Raw genomic sequence first — 15,635 nt, 5'->3', positions numbered from 1 at the left:
ACAAATTACGCAAATTACCGTTGCAATTTGCACAGATGTCTATTTCTGCAAATAATAATAAATGGAAAATCTGCAAGCTGGCCCGACTCATTGCAGACTGAGTTGGGCCAGCTAGCAGAAGACAAACTGAAGTCTGAGGGGCCAAGCTGATGAAGATCCACCCCACAACCAGATTCTTCTGACATCCCTAAAAATACCATGTGCATAGGAAACATTTCTCAGGGTAGGGGCCTGGCATATCTCTCCTCCAAGACAGGCCAGTTTTCTATATTGGGGGAGAACATTACAGCTTCAAGCCTAAAGTAGTACTGTCTAGGGTACTCTTTCCCAACCTGGTGCCCTTCGGACATGTTGGACAACTCCCATCAGTCCCAGCTACCTGACTTGGAATGATGGGAGTTGTATTCCAACACATCTGAAGGGCACCAGGTTGGGGGAAGCGGGTCTAGGAAAAATGTTACCCCTTGGTTCTGTTGTCCATATACTTTTTTGCCCTCCCGAGTACTACATTTACTAGATTCTGACTGTTATGAAAACTACAATTTTGTCTGGTCGGTAAATTACATTTCCAGCATATCTGCCCAGATATGGAAGGAACTGTAATCCCCCCCCCCAAAAAAAACCCTTCTCCATTATTGATTTGACTGCAGGTGTTCTCATCAAGATATGCATGAGCAATTGATCCAACCAGTCTGTAGTTGGAAACACTCCCAAACTCTCTGTAACTCACAGCTGATCTACACAACCAGCAAAATAACAGAGCCCAGCAATATCCCTGCTTCCCAGTCCATCAGTCAGACACCAGCAGGGATTGTCACAGCCCCCACAGGGCTTGGGGATAATGTGCACCCAGAACTGCTCCACCTGACATGCAAAAGGTGACCTGAGAGAGCCAGAAGATCACTGGGAAGACCTGAGCTCAAATCCAACCCTTGCCCTGGTCTGGATTCATAGCTCAGACTCAAAACATGGGGGAGGAGCTTTCCCAGACTCTTCCAGACAGGGAGAGACAGACTCCTCAGGTTTCAATAGTCCAGCTGGATGGAGAGGGCCTCTCTTCACACACCCCTGTGAGAGATAGCAAACAGGGAGAGCTGGGGCTTGCAGAGCCTGAATTCTTAGATGCCAGATGCAGAGCAGAGAGCGAGATGGCAGGGGTGGAGCTTAGGCGATTTGCCCAATGGGCCCAGCGGGAACAGCTATGCATAGAGACCTCATGAGATAGAGGGAGATTCCCCACCCCACAAGCTAGGAAAGCGTGCCTGCCTATTCTCAAACGGTGGGCAACTTTCAACCTTCATAGCTTCCCTTTGAACTCCCTGAAGGCATTTCCTTTGTAGACTGTGAGTTACTGACAATTTGCATCTGTATGACCCATTGAAGCAAAAGGATTAAAGAGCGGTGGATAGAAGCCTCTTGTCTGTGTTTTGATTTGGCTGTTTGAAGCTCAGCAGGGACCAAAGGGAACCTTGACACTTGCCTGCCGTCAAACTCCTTGAGGGCTAGAGTAGTGCACTGGCAGCTGGGAGAATTCAGATTCTCATCTCAGTTCTGAACTGACCAGGTGGCAAAGACAAGTGATGCAGTCTTTCTGCCTCAGTCTTGCATCTGCAAAATGCAGACAGTGTAATACTGGCTGACCTTGTCGAGCTGTTGAAAGGGTTACTGAGACCTCTGTGTGTGTATAGTTCAGAAATACAAACTATGGTATGTGCTAGCAAAGCCATTGGATCTGGAACCTTAGACATGGAACCTGGAATTCCACTGGCAAAAGGTCAGTTCTCACATTCATGTTCACCACTTCAAGATTGCAACATCAGGGCTGACTTGCATGTGTGAAAAACATGCGAGATACAACTCTGCTAGATCTTTCGTATCACCGCAAATCTTGTGAAATGCAGTGCTTACAGGATGCAACTTGATACGATGCACTTTTTAAAAAATGATGCTAATCACGGCCTGCAGCACTGGGGGAAAGAGAGCAGGGTTCACTGTTTCCTTCTCACACTGCTTCCCCAATTTAAATCACCCCCCCCTGCACTTACTATTTCCGCAGTACTGCAAAACATGCAGCTACCATATGAGTATGGGAAACATTAACGCCCATTGTCATGACTACTTTGGCCCTGAGAGAAACTTGATTTGCACCCTTAGTTGCCAGACCGCAAACATTTGCTTTTAAATCTGTGACGCTCTGCCTTTTTAGTTCTTATTTTTCAGCTGCCCTTTAATAAGGTTGGATTGTTTGCTCCTGTGTTTTATCTGTCATTGTTTTTTTTGTAATCATTGTTGGTTTTCTAACTGTTTGTTTTTAACTTTTGTAAACTACCTTGAACATCTTGATGGAATGGGCAAGGTATAAATGCCTTAATAAAATGAACAAGCACACAAATGTACAGTAATATAAAGAATTCAAGTGATGTACATACAAGTGCATGAAGAACCAGGCAGTTTCAAAAATGTACTGGTACAAATTAGGTACACAGCGGTAGCTGACATACAGAGTGAGAAAATGCAAACAACTGGAGAGCATACAAGGGCGTAATGAACATGAAATACAGAGTTGGCTCCCCTGCCCTCCCCTGATCTCACAGTGGCAATCTTCACACATAATGCTAAGCCATGGTTTATGTTAACCTTGGTTTGTTCCTTTAGCCATGAATTGTCTTGCAATCAGCAAAGAAATCACACGTTGTTTTCTCATTTACTGGTTTGTTTCTCTCCTGCCCATTTTGCCAGCCTTCAGAGCGGTTTCAATTTCAGGCTGCTCTCACTGGGGGCATCTGTTTCAAGGCAGACAGCAGTGCAAACAAGCCAGGGATAAGGCATAGTTCTGGGTTCAGACATCACAGCAAGCTAGGTTTAAACAAGTCAGACTTCATAAGCCATATATTTGTGGTTTAAAGCTGTTTAACAAACATGGTTTGTTTGCTGGGATGGGTGCAGACACAATGACAAGCCAGAGTTCAACAAACCACACCAGGGCTGGATTAAGACATGCTGAGGCCCTAAGCCATGTCAAGATTCATCATAAAAATAAAGAGAAAAATGTGTATTACATCATAGAACAGGTAATGAAAGTGTACCACCCAGCGTTTCTGGTTAAACAGTGTTAGCCTTCTCTGAAGATGTGTATAAAAGCACTAATAAAGTATGTTGATTTGAACTTCTTTTAAACTGGCTCTAATCTGCGCTTATTGGCTCCAGTACTAAATGCTGTGTTGCCATGCTTTCTCTATATAAGGCAACTCTGCCATAACACCAGACTTTCCAACTTATTTAAGCCAAAGCAATTTCAATTTGAATACATCTTCATTAACTCCAATGTATTTAGAGGCCCCTCATAATAAAAGGCCCAAAGCAATGGCTTACTTGGCTTGTTCCTAAATCCATCCCTGAACCACATCATAGCTTAGTGTCATGTGCGAACCAAAATTCAATCCCAAATGGGAAATGGTAGTTGCGGGAGGCATGACATCACCGAACTTTCCAGAAACTCCCACCACATACCTTGTCATCCTTGCTGGACTTCATGAGTTTCAAGGCAACAACGAGCCATTTTGAAGGAGGTACAAAAATGAGTCATTTGGAAAGTGCAAGAAGATTAGGCCTACAGTTAGAGAGTCCAGGAATGAGGGTCCCAGCCCCCTCCGCCCCCACTTTTGCAACAGTGGTCTAATACAGACATTCAGTTGTACCCCTTACAAAATGTAGCCCTTGGTCCACAAGACTGGCGAGTTCCTGAGGGTGAGGCTACATCAGGTGTCAAAAACAACTGGGAATAAATGCAGGATAAGGCCACCTTCATCACCAGCTTTCACGATTTTTTATTCATTACACAGTGACATCCAGCATAAGCAAAAACGACCAGGCCATTGCCACAAGGCGCTTATGCTCCCCTGTGAGCCTGACCAGTTGGGCACCCCTCAGAGGAACGGGGCCTTTCGCTCCTCAGTGTTCTCCCTGCCAGCGTCCATCTCATACTCCTCCATGTCAGAAAGTGGTTGCCCATTGCCCCCGGCGATGTGCTCAGAGACCGTGCTGCGCATGGTGGCGCGGGTACTGCTGGGCGAGAGCTTGTGGGATCCCAGCTTCTGGAAGCGCCTGTGGCACATCACCTCCTTGAACATCTCGCGGAAGCGCGTGGACATCAGGTTGTAGAGGACTGGGTTGGCGGCGGAGCTCAGGTAGAAAAAGACGCCCGAGATGATGTGGACGTATTGGAACATGTGCTGCATTGTGTCAGTCCAGTGGGTGATGAAGCTCCAGACCAGCCGGTCCGTGTGGAAGGGCGCCCAGCAGATCCCAAACACAACCACCAGCACAACTGGGGGGGGGGCAAAGACAGATATGGGGGTTACAAACCAAGGCTCTTCTGCAGGATCGGCCCAAGACATTTTGCTGCCTGAGCCAAAGGACAAGATGGTGACCCCAAATTCCACCTACAGAAGCTAACTGGGCTGGTAGTTGCACCTTACTTTGGGACAGCATCTTCCACTTCACCTGAAGGCATCAGGTGAAAGGGAAGTGGGGCAGGCCAGATGGAACACACAGCTCTGCCCTCCAACACAGGGGAACAGCCAGGGGGCTGCTGCCCCACTATCTGCTGCCTGAGGCAACCACCTCACTCTGCCTAATGGTAGGGCCGGCCCTGCCCTTCGGATTAGCTGGATTGACTCAGCAAAGTTTGAAGAAGTTTCTCCCATCTTGAGAGGGGGAGGTTGCTATGCAAGATCAGAGCTTTGTATTGGGGATGGATGGATCGTTCCATTTTTGTTTCACATTTTTCCAATCTTAAGATTGCCCCAAACTTTGAGTTGTTGTTTTTTTTTAGTTTGCCTGGAAACCTGGGTGCATCTTTGTGCACATTTCTCCGAATACATTCACTTTTGTACGCAATTTTGCCCAATATGCACATTTCTTGCAAGCGATTTCCCCCAATTTAATCTATTTTTGAACACTAGTTTTACCAGTATACCCATTTTTGGGTGCACTTTCTACTAATATACACAATTTTGTATGCAGTTTTTTATTGGAGCGCTCCACTGGAAAATTCAGAGAAATGCGAATTTTGTCAGACAACCAAGCTTTTGGTTTGTGTGGAAGTGCAAAATTAGGTCAGTGCACGTCAAAATACGAACTGAGCAAATTTCTCCCTCATCCCCACTTGGCAGGCATGATGGGGAGAACGTGGAGGGGGGGGGGAATCTCTCTGTTTACTAGAACTTGGAGTCATCCAATGAAGTTTATGAGCAGCAGATTCACGACAACAACACACAAAGCATGTATTGAATCTACTCCCACAAGATAAGATAATGTTTGCTGCCTTCAATGGCTTTAAAAGACGATGAGAGGAATTCATGGAGGATAAATCTATTGGTGGCTGCTCTTCATGATGGCTACTGTAAATGTCACTGAGTGACTGTGAAGGTAATACTTAAGGTGTGACAAAGCAAAGAGGTACGGCAACAGGGTTCAACCACCCAAATGTCCCTGCAGTGTGCACCACCACACCACCTCTTTCAAACAGTCAGGAGAACACTGTGGCAATCTACAGCTATAGAGGGCTGCACTGCTGTTATATTCCTTCTGAGAAAGGTCAGCGTTTATGAGCTCTCAAAAGAAACAGAGGGAAGATGGGGAAATCACGGGAGAATGATTTGGTGATGATGCCACGTAGTTCCCTCTTTAAAAAGTGTGCAGACATAGCCTGGCATTCCCAGTGTAAGCATCTAGTGTGGATGCGCACTGAGCCACCTGTGTGTCTATAACCTGCGCTCTGGGGCTCTGCAGCCCAGATTAGAATCTCCACTCTGCTCATAAGCATAACGGAAAGAGCGAAGGGAGCAACGCAACCCATCTTCTGACGGTGAGGACAAAAACGTGGTTGAAATGTGTTAAAGGGATACTGTGACCTGGTCTGCACATAATACTAACCCATGGTTTATCTGCCCACTCCCTCCTAGTATCCCAAATGCCTTTGTGGTGCTGTAGTGCTGGTATGTAGGGCAGCTGGTTGTTGTTTTTACACTTGCCTGCTGTCTCCGTAACCTGATAAAACAAACCACGAGCAACCCACACTTCTGAGTTTACCTCTAATGACAAATCATGGTTTAAACAACCCAGAATTCATAACACAGCAACAAACCATAGGTTCTCTTTCTGGGTTCTTCGTGGCTAACAAACCATGTGGATTAGTGTTATGTGTGAACCAGGTTTATGTCTCTTTGTGCTTCCAGGCGAAGTTTTTATTGTGCCATCACCCTGCCTCGTACACCAAATTTTATGGGGGATCAAGACACGAGGTGATCCAAGATGGAGGGCTCGTAGCGCTAAAAATTAGAAGGCGACGTATGCAGCTGTTCCGTCTTTTCATCCTTAATGGGGCTTTTTCTGGTAAGGTGAAAGACAGAAGCAACAACAGTGGGAAAACATGGGTGGACCACAAACTAAGGATCACATTGTCTGGACCTCCCTGTAAAATTCCAGGAATGGGGCAGTGCAATTGTTCACTAAAAGTCTAAGCACTCCTACCATTATCTTCCATTTATAACCCCGCCCCCCTGTGTTTTCCCTCCACCTTTTCTGTATTTTTCCATGCAGTTGCAGGGAGACAGCATCTTCTGGCTTGAATGAAGCACGTGCTGTCTTATAAGTTTTCCTACAGCTCATTCCTCACCCGCGCCTGTTGGTTTCTTGGCTAACAGGAATCTTTTCATCAGATCCATCAAGTAGCTGTCTTTCCCTCCAAGCACCTCAGAACACTCGGCTCCCTTTTAAAAAAAAATCAGCTGCCTTCCCCTGGCCCCGAAGTCCTCCCTCCTCTCCCTCCCCCAGGCCACCATTTAGCCCACACTAGAGTGGAAGTAAATTTAAACAAATAATGGAGCATTACCGGTGCTCATTTCATGCTCAAAGGGAAACTACCAAGCCACTTTGGGCCACTTGCTTTCTGAATGGCAGAAATAAGCCTTTATTCTTCTGTTTGACAGTGATCACTCATATTACCGGGATTGTAGCTGATTTGCTCCTCTGTCTTGCAGAGGAGATAAGGCCGTGTATGAACAAAATATTACTCGAGTCACCGAGTTGCTCTGGAAGTGAACTCACCACGGTGGTCAGATCAACAATTTTATTCCTCCAGTAAAAAGCCATAGGAAGAACTATGCTGGATCAGAGTCTATCAAAGCTCTATTGAGTCCAGCATTCTGTTCCCAGAGTAGTCAACCAGATGTCTGTGGGAAACCCACAAGCAGGACATGAGTGTAAAAGCACTTTGCAACAGGGCCAGCTGTGCACAGTGCTGATTGGTTGGCCCCTGTGAGTTTGTGGTCACAGCTTCCCTCCCCTCCCCTCCCCTCCCCGGATCAGTTTTACTCCATTCAGAGTGAAACAGAGCCTTCAGCAATGTGATGGCAGAAAGAAACCTTTGGCAGCAGACTTGGTATCTGAACAGGTATGTTACTTGCTGATTGGTTGGCCCCTATGATGTTACAGTCACAGCTTCCCCCTGCTCCCAGGTCAGCTTTACTTAGGGATGTCAGAGAATTCCACGACAGATCTCGGTGAGGCCGAATGCCAGTGCATTCGGCCCCCCAAAAAGCATCACGGAACGAAGCCCCCGCCTCCCAACCCATGAAAGGCACACGGGACGAAGTGCCTGCCGCCCCCACCCCACGAAAGGCTCACGAAACAAAGCACTTACCTGCTCCCGTCCACACCGCCATTTGCGTACGCTGGGTTTTTTCCCCCCTGCCATGATAGGCTATGTAAATATTTATGTAGCCTATCACAGCAAGGGGGAAAAAACCCAGTGTATGCAAATGGCGGCGGCTACCGCCATTTGCGTATGCTGGGGTTTTCCCAGCATATTTACGTAGCCTATCACGGCTCACTACAGGGACGCAAATGATGGCGGCTACAACAGCCGCCATTTGCTTCCCTGCAGGGCTGCCCAGCGGCCAGATGTCCGGCTGTGGGTGGCTGGAGCCGGCTGGCAGCTCTGCAGCTTGGCTGTGGAGCGGAGCCGGCTGGCCAGGATTCCGGGGGGAGGCATGGAGCACCTCCCACCCGGCGAGGATTCCTGGGGGAGGGACGGAACACCTCACCCCCACCTGCGGAACTCGGCGGAGCCAGGTAAGCGGGGTTTCATACACCCCTAGTTTTACTCCATTCAGAGTGAAGCAGAGCCTTCAGCAATGTGAGGGCAGAGGGAAACCTTGGGCATCAAAGCCTAGTATTTGAAAAGGCATACTACAAGAGGCTACTTATTTTCACCTATGCTGTTTTGGAGGGTATGTCCAGTTTAGCAATCTCAGTCATCCCCAAGTTTAAGTAATCTTTTTTAAAAGCTTCAATGAAGAAACAAGAACCCACAAGAATGAAAGCAGGTGTGGGGCTTTTTCACCTTCAAGATACATAGAGGTTGAGGAGGTGGGGTGAAGCCAATCATGGCTTTGCCATAAAACAGGCAAGCCGTCTTTCAGAATGACAAACTTGGCAACTCTGGCATCCCTGACTTCAGAACACAGTGCTCTGGGGTGTGCTCCAGGCTCCCGAGGGAATCTTTCCCCCAGGGAATGCTTCCCACAATGGATTAAGTCTATACAGAAACTCGGCCCCCACCTGGCAGCCACCGCTCTTTGGCACCCAGCCATGTTTGCGAGCAAAATTAAATGTTCTTCCATTAATGAAGTAATCAGACCTGTGACCCTTTGCTCCTACAGGAGATTAACAAGCATCTGCCTCCAGGCAAAACGGAGCTTTTGCCAGCTAGTTAGTCCCCTTCTTCCCCCTTGCCACCTTCCTCGATCCATTAATGGCGCCGACAGCTCCTTGATGATCAGCTGCAGTGAGCGACTCTCTGCGCAATCACAACTGAATCCAAACTTCCTTATTTCCCTCTCTACATTTTCAATCCATTGGACTCTGAAGCAGGGGCATCGTTATAGTAGGCCCACCTGGGCACAGGCCCTGGATCTTTTTTGAGCTGTGACCTGGATCTTTTGAGCTGTCCTCATTGCCATTTTTTCCCATTGACTTGCGAAAACAAAAATGGTGATAACTTTTTGAGTTTGTATGATAAATAAATGAAATTTGGAGGCTTGGTAGCCCCCATGCAGCTGAGGAAATAGGCCAAATTCCAGGCAGTTAGGTCCAGTGGGTTTTGTGCTAATCACAGGTAACATTTGCTAATTTCAAGAAAATCTGTCAAAGCAAAGCGCTATTTTTTGTGTGTGCTTCCACATATGTGCATGGAATTGGGGACCTGGCAGCCCCCATAGAGATGCCTGAGCCTGCCAAAGTTCAGACAGTTAGATCCAGTGGCTTTTGTGCTAGCCACAGGTAAAATTTGCTTTTTCCAAGACAATCTATCAAAGTAAAGAGCTATAATTTTTTTGTGCTTCCATATAAATTCATGGAATTTGGAGACCTGGCAGGCCCTATGGAGCTGACTGAACCTACCAAATTTCAGACAGTTAGGTCCAGTGGCTTTTGCACTAGCCATGTGTAAAGTTTCCTTTTCTCAAAGTCTAAAACAAAAAGTAAAAACTGTCAAGCCACCCAGGGAACTAGAGATCCTACTCAGAAGGTGTTTAACATGACCATTAGGAGGTCACTATCCCTAATCTTTGGTGTAGGGTTTTTTCTGAGGTGAAAAAAACCTCTCTCCTCCTACTTTTCTTTTCTGCTCTTACATGCCCACTGTTGTGAGCTTGCCTGCAATGAAATTTTGAAGAGGGAGAAGGAAGGAAAGAAAGAGCTCCATGTGAAATACTGGTATTTCACACCGCATCTGATTTTACTGCCTCAAACTGGAACCTTTGGGTTCTGCAGAAGTTTAGTAGCTTCAGTACAGCAAAGGATCCAATCAGCCTCCACAAACCTCTTTCTCCCCCTCCACTCTAATTTATCCTACATAGCTGTAGGACTCAAATAATCCCAAAGGGAGGGTTAGGACTATGTGGCATCATGATGGAGAAACTGCTGGGGCTTTTAAATAGGTTCTACAGTTTTAAAAAAGCTAGAAAAAGCTCTCAGCCACCTCACCTCATAAAGTTCATTTAAGTACATGCAATCCTTGCAAACCCTGCACAGCCTCCTAAATTCCTCTGAAGTCCTACCCCTCTGAAAAGAGCCACTTGGCTTAGGGAAATCTCTCTACCCCCCCCCCAATGCACATTTCCAATCACCATTCTTCTTTTCTTCTTCCCTCCCCTATCTTGTTCTTTCTTTCTCTCTCTTCTTCATTCCACCCAGAGCATATCTTGGGGAATTCTTAAAGAGAATTCTCTTCAATGGGCAAGAGAAGTTCTGAACTGTATTTGACTTTATTTGTTGTTGTTGTTCAGTCGTTCAGTCGTGTCCGACTCTTCGTGACCCCATGGACCATAGCACGCCAGGCCTTCCTGTCCTGCGCTCTCTCCCGGAGTGTGCTCAAGTTCATATTCATTGCATCCGTGATGCTATCTAGCCATCTCATCCTCTGCCGTCCCCTTCTCCTTTTGCCTTCAGTCTTTCCCAGCATCAGGGTCTTTTCCAGAGAGTTTTCTCTTCGCATTAGGTGGCCAAAATATTGGAGCTTCAGCTTCATTATCTGTCCTTCCAATGAGCACTCAGGGTTGATTTCCTTTAGGATGGACTGATTTGACCTCCTTGCAGTCCAGGGGACTCGTAAGAGTCTTCTCCAGCACCACAGTTCGAAAGCATCAATTCTTCGGCGCTCAGCCTTCCTTATAGTCCAGCTCTCACAGCCATACATTACTACTGGGAAAACCATAGCTTTGATTAGACGGACCTTTGTCGGCAAGGTGATGTCTCTGCTTCTTACTATGCTGTCTAGGTTGGCCATAGCTTTCCTCCCAAGGAGCAAGCGTCTTTTAATTTCATGGCTACAGTCACCGTCTGCGGTGATCTTGGAGCCCAAGAAAGTAAAATCTGTCACTGCTTCCATTTCTTCCCCTTCTATATGCCAGGAAGTGATGGGGCCAGATGCCATGATCTTTGTTTTTTTAATGTTGAGTTTCAAACCAGCTTTTGCACTCTCCTCTTTCACCCTCAACAAGAGGCTCTTGAGATCCTCTTCGCTTTCTGCCATTAGGGTGGTATTGTCTGCATATCGGAGGTTGTTGATAATTCTCCCAGCAATCTTAATTCCAACCTCTGATTCATCCAACCCGGCATTTCTCATGATGTACTCTGCATATAAGTTAAATAAGCAGGGTGACAATATGCAGCCTTGTCGTACTCCTTTCCCAATTTTGAACCAATCGGTTGTTCCATGTCTGGTTCTTACTGTTGCTTCTTGACCCTCGTACAGGTTTCTCAGGAGACAGGTAAGGTGGTCTGGTACTCCCATCACTTTAAGAATTTGCCACAGTTTGTTGTGATCCACACAATCAAAGGCTTTAGTGTAGTCAATGAAGCAGAAATAGACGTTTTTCTGGAATTCTCTTGCTTTCTCCATGATGCAGGGAATGTTGGCGATTTGATCTCTAGTTCCTCTGCCTCTTCTAAACCCAGCTTGTACTTCCGGTAGTTCTCGGTTCGCATACTGCTGAAGCCTAGCTTGTAGGATTTTGAGCATCACCTTGCTGGCATGTGAAATGAGCGCAATTGTGCGGTAGTTTGAACACTCTTTGGCGTTGCCCTTCTTTGGAATTGGAATGTAAACTGACCTTTTCCAGTCTTGTGGCCACTGTTGAGTGTTCCAGATTTGTTGGCATATTGAATACAGCACTTTAACAGCATCATCTTTTAGGATTTTAAATAGCTCGGCTGGAATACTGTCATCTCCGCTAGCTTTGTTGTTACTAATGCTTCCTAAGGCCCACTTGACTTCACTCTCGAGGATGTCCGGCTCAAGTTCAGTGACCGCACTATCATGGCTATCAGGGACATTCAGATCTTTCCTGTATAGTTCTTCTGTGTATTCTTGCCACCTCTTCTTAATCTCATCTGCTTCTGTTAGGTCCCTGCCTTCTTTGTCCTTTATCGTGCCCGTCTTTGCACAAAACGTTCCCTTGAGATCTCCAATTTTCTTGAAGAGATCTCTAGTCTTTCCCATTCTGTTGTTTTCCTCGATTTCTTTGCATTGTTCATTTAAGAAGGCCTTCTTGTCTCTCCTTGCTATTCTCTGGAACTCTGCATTCAGTTGGGTATGTCTTCCCTTTTCTCCCTTGCTTTTCGCTTCCCTTCTTTCCTCAGCTACTTGTAAAGCCTCCTCAGACAGCCACTTGGCTTTCTTGCATTGCTTTTTCTTTGGGATGGATTGAGTTGCTGCCTCCTGAACAATGTTACGGACCTCCGTCCATAGTTCCTCAGGCACTCTGTCTATCAGGTCTAATCCCTGAAATCTATTCCTCACCTCCACTGTATATTCATCAGGGATATGATTTAGGTCATACCTGAACGGTTTAGTGGTTTTCCCGACGTTCTTCAATTGAACCCGAAATTTTGCAAGAAGCACCTCATGATCTGAGCCACAGTCAGCTCCAGGTCTTGTTTTGACTGACTGTATGGAGCTTCTCCATCTTTGGCTGCAAAGGACATAATCAATCTGATTTCGATATTGACCATCTGGTGATGTCCATGTGTAGAGTCGCCTCTTGTGCTGTTGGAAAAGAGTGTTTGCTATGATCAGCATGTTCTCTTGGCAAAACTCTATTAGCTTTTGTCCTGCTTCATTTTGTACACCAAGGCCATGCCTGCCTGTTATCCCGGTGATTTCTTGACTTCCTACTTTAGCATTCCAATCCCCTATGATGAAGAGGACATCTTTTTTTGGTGTTATTTCTAGAAGGTGTTGTAGGTCTTCATAGAACCGATCAACCTCAGCTTCTTCGGCCTCTGTGGTTGGGGCATAGGCTTGAATTACTGTGATGTTGAATGGTTTGCCTTGGATTCGTACTGAGATCATTCTATCATTTTTAAGATTGTACCCCAGTACTGCTTTTCCCACCCTTTTGTTGACTATGAGTGCTACTCCATTTCTTCTAAGGGATTCTTGCCCACAATAGTAGATATGATAGTCACCTGAATTAAATTCGCCCATGCCTGTCCATTTTAGTTCGCTGATGCCCAAGATGTCGATGTTCAATCTTGCCATCTCATGTTTGACCACCTCCAGCTTACCTTGATTCATTGATCTGACATTCCAGGTTCCTAAACAATATTGTTCTTTACAGCATCGGATTTTCTTTTCACCACCAGACACATCCACAGCTGAGTGTCCTTTCGGCTTTGGCCCAGCCGCTTCACTCTTTCTGGCGCTACTTGGAAATACCCTCTGCTCTTCCCCAGTAGCATATTGGACACCTTCCGACCTGAGGGGCTCATCTTCCGGCGTCATATCTTTTAGCCTTGTGATACGTTCCATGGGGTTTTCTTGGCAAGAATACTGGAGTGGGTTGCCATTTCCTTCTCCAGTGGACCACATTTTGTCAGAACTCTCTGCCATGACCTGTCCGTCTTGGGTGGCCCTGCACGGCATAGCTTATGGCTTCACTGAGTTACGCAAGCCCCTTCGCCACAACAAGGCAGTGATCCATGAAGGGGATTTGACTTTATACAAACAGACAAAGAGGGTTTGTTTTTCTCCTCCTCCTCACTCAAGCCTCTGAGAAGAGTGGGTTCATGTGGTTGCAGAGAAAAAAATCCGGGGCTGTTTTGTTTGTCAGTTGCCATTATCCAGCAATAGGAAGGGCTGTTGCTCCATGGCAGAGCACAGGCTTGGCATGCAGAAGGCCGCAGGTTCAATCCCCAGCATCTCCTGGTAGGGCTACAAAAGAATCCTGCCTGAAACTTTGGAGAGCTGCTGCTGCCAGTCAGTGTCGACAATTCTGCGCTAGATGGACCCAGGGTCTGGCTCAGTATAAGGCAGCTTCCTATGCTCCTATGAATGGAAAGCTTTAATTTAAAAAATAGGAGTTTTTGGTTTGTTTTTTAAGTGGAGATAAATATTGCTAATTTATGCAATCCTATGTGTGCCTACTGAGAAGTCCCATTATGTTTAATGAGGCTCACCCTCAGGAAAGTGTGCATAGGATTCCAGCACAAGTTACTTTTGCAGGGAGGTTTGCACTTTGATGTTCTGCATGTTTACTCAGAAATAAGTCCTGGGTTGTGAGCATGGTACTGCAAGTTTAATACAGTGCCTACCCAGTTCTGGCTAATGAACTGACTACCGTTTCAGCCCAGTCCTATGCATGTTTTGTCATCGTAGGGATGTCAGAGAATTTCTCCACAAATCTCGGGGAGGCCGAATGCCAGCGCATTCGGCCCCCCGAAATTGGTGCAGAAATGGTCTGCCCTCCCACCCCACCCCGGGACTTACCATGTGCGAATGTCCCTGGCGGTGGCGGGTCTGGCGGCGGTTCGGCGGCGGTTCAGCGGCAGCGGCGGCGGCTGCGGCGGCCGGTCTTCCGACCGGCTGCTGCCGCTGCCATTTCCAAGTAAAAAAACAACAACAAAACGTGATAGGCTATGTAAAGATTTACGTAGCCTATCACGGCTAGATTTTTAAAAAACACCGTGATAGGCTACGTAAATGTTTACATAGCCTATCACGGCTGAGTGAAAAGAAAAAAAAACCCCGTGCATATGCAAATGGCGGCGCCCATGGGCGCCGCCATTTGCGTTCCTTATTTTGGCACGTGTAGTCTACGTAAACATTTAAGGGGAACGCAAGTAGCAAGTAAATGTTTACGTAGACTACATGTGCCAAAATAAGGAACGCAAATGGCGGCGCCCATGGGCGCCGCCATTTGCGTATGCACGGGGTGTTTTTTTTCCACTCAGCCGTGATAGGCTACATAAACATTTACATAGCCTATCACGGCTAACTGCAGGGATGCAAACAGCGGCGGCTATGGCCGCCGCCATTTGCATTCCTGGCCGGCCGGGATTCGCAGCGGGAGGGACGGGGCGCCTCCCCCCGGCCAGAATTTCAGGGGGGAGGGACGGGGCGCCTCCCCCCCAGCCAGAATTTCAGGGGGGAGGGACGGGGCGCCTCCCCTCCGGCCAGAATTTCGGGGGGAGAGACAGAGCGCCTCCCCCCCACCGCGAATCAACATTCAAGATCAGGTAAGTGACTTTCGTACATCTGTATTTGTGGGTTGGGGTTTCTTTTGCATGAACTCTAGCTTCAGTGGTGAGGGAAAGGCACTTAGTACATGCTCAGAATTTCTCCATAACTTAGCCCTAGTTTTGAAAACAGACTCATTGGCTGAATCCTGGTGAAGTCTTGGCACAAATGAAGTTATGGGGAGGAAGACACAATGAGAGCTTTTGCATAACAAGGAGGGGGTAGAGAGGAGTTGCACAAAACAAGACATCTGTTTTGAGGAAGAGTTGCTGGTAGGGATGTCAGAGAATTCCGCCACGGATCTCGGGGAGGCTGAATGCCAGCGCATTCGGCCCCCCGAAATTGGTGGCGGAACGGTCTGCCCCCCCAAGACAAGACTTACCTGGCGCGGATCTTCCTGGCGGCGGCAGCTCCGGTGGCGGCTCAGGCGGCCGGTCTTCCGACCGGCTGCCGCCGCCGCCATTTCCAGTAAAACAAAAACAAAAAAAAGTGATAGGCTACGTAAAGATTTACGTAGCCTATCACGGCTAAGTTTAAAAAAAAAACGTGA

General features: G+C 47.1%; 1 protein-coding gene across 3 annotated transcripts in view; it reads right to left on the bottom strand.

Annotated features, from left to right (window-relative positions):
• Nucleotides 1-2,395: 2,395 nt before the first annotated feature.
• NMUR1 (neuromedin U receptor 1) overlaps nt 2,396-15,635 on the bottom strand; it is a 51,358-nt gene continuing 38,118 nt past the window's right edge. For 2 of the 3 annotated variants that reach the window (XM_084842103.1, XM_084842102.1), the window contains exon 3: nt 2,396-4,327. In XM_084842103.1, coding sequence (XP_084698229.1) covers nt 3,927-4,327 — 401 coding nt within the window. In that variant the 3' untranslated portion in view covers nt 2,396-3,926. The remainder of the gene's footprint in view (nt 4,328-15,635) is intronic. The other variant, XM_084842104.1, reaches the window with a different exon arrangement.

Source organism: Heloderma suspectum, chromosome 3 (assembly GCF_057233095.1).
Source record: "Heloderma suspectum isolate Gila_16-S chromosome 3, 16-S_ref, whole genome shotgun sequence".
NCBI lineage: Eukaryota > Metazoa > Chordata > Lepidosauria > Squamata > Helodermatidae > Heloderma > Heloderma suspectum.
This window is presented reverse-complemented; position numbering and strand designations above follow the sequence as displayed.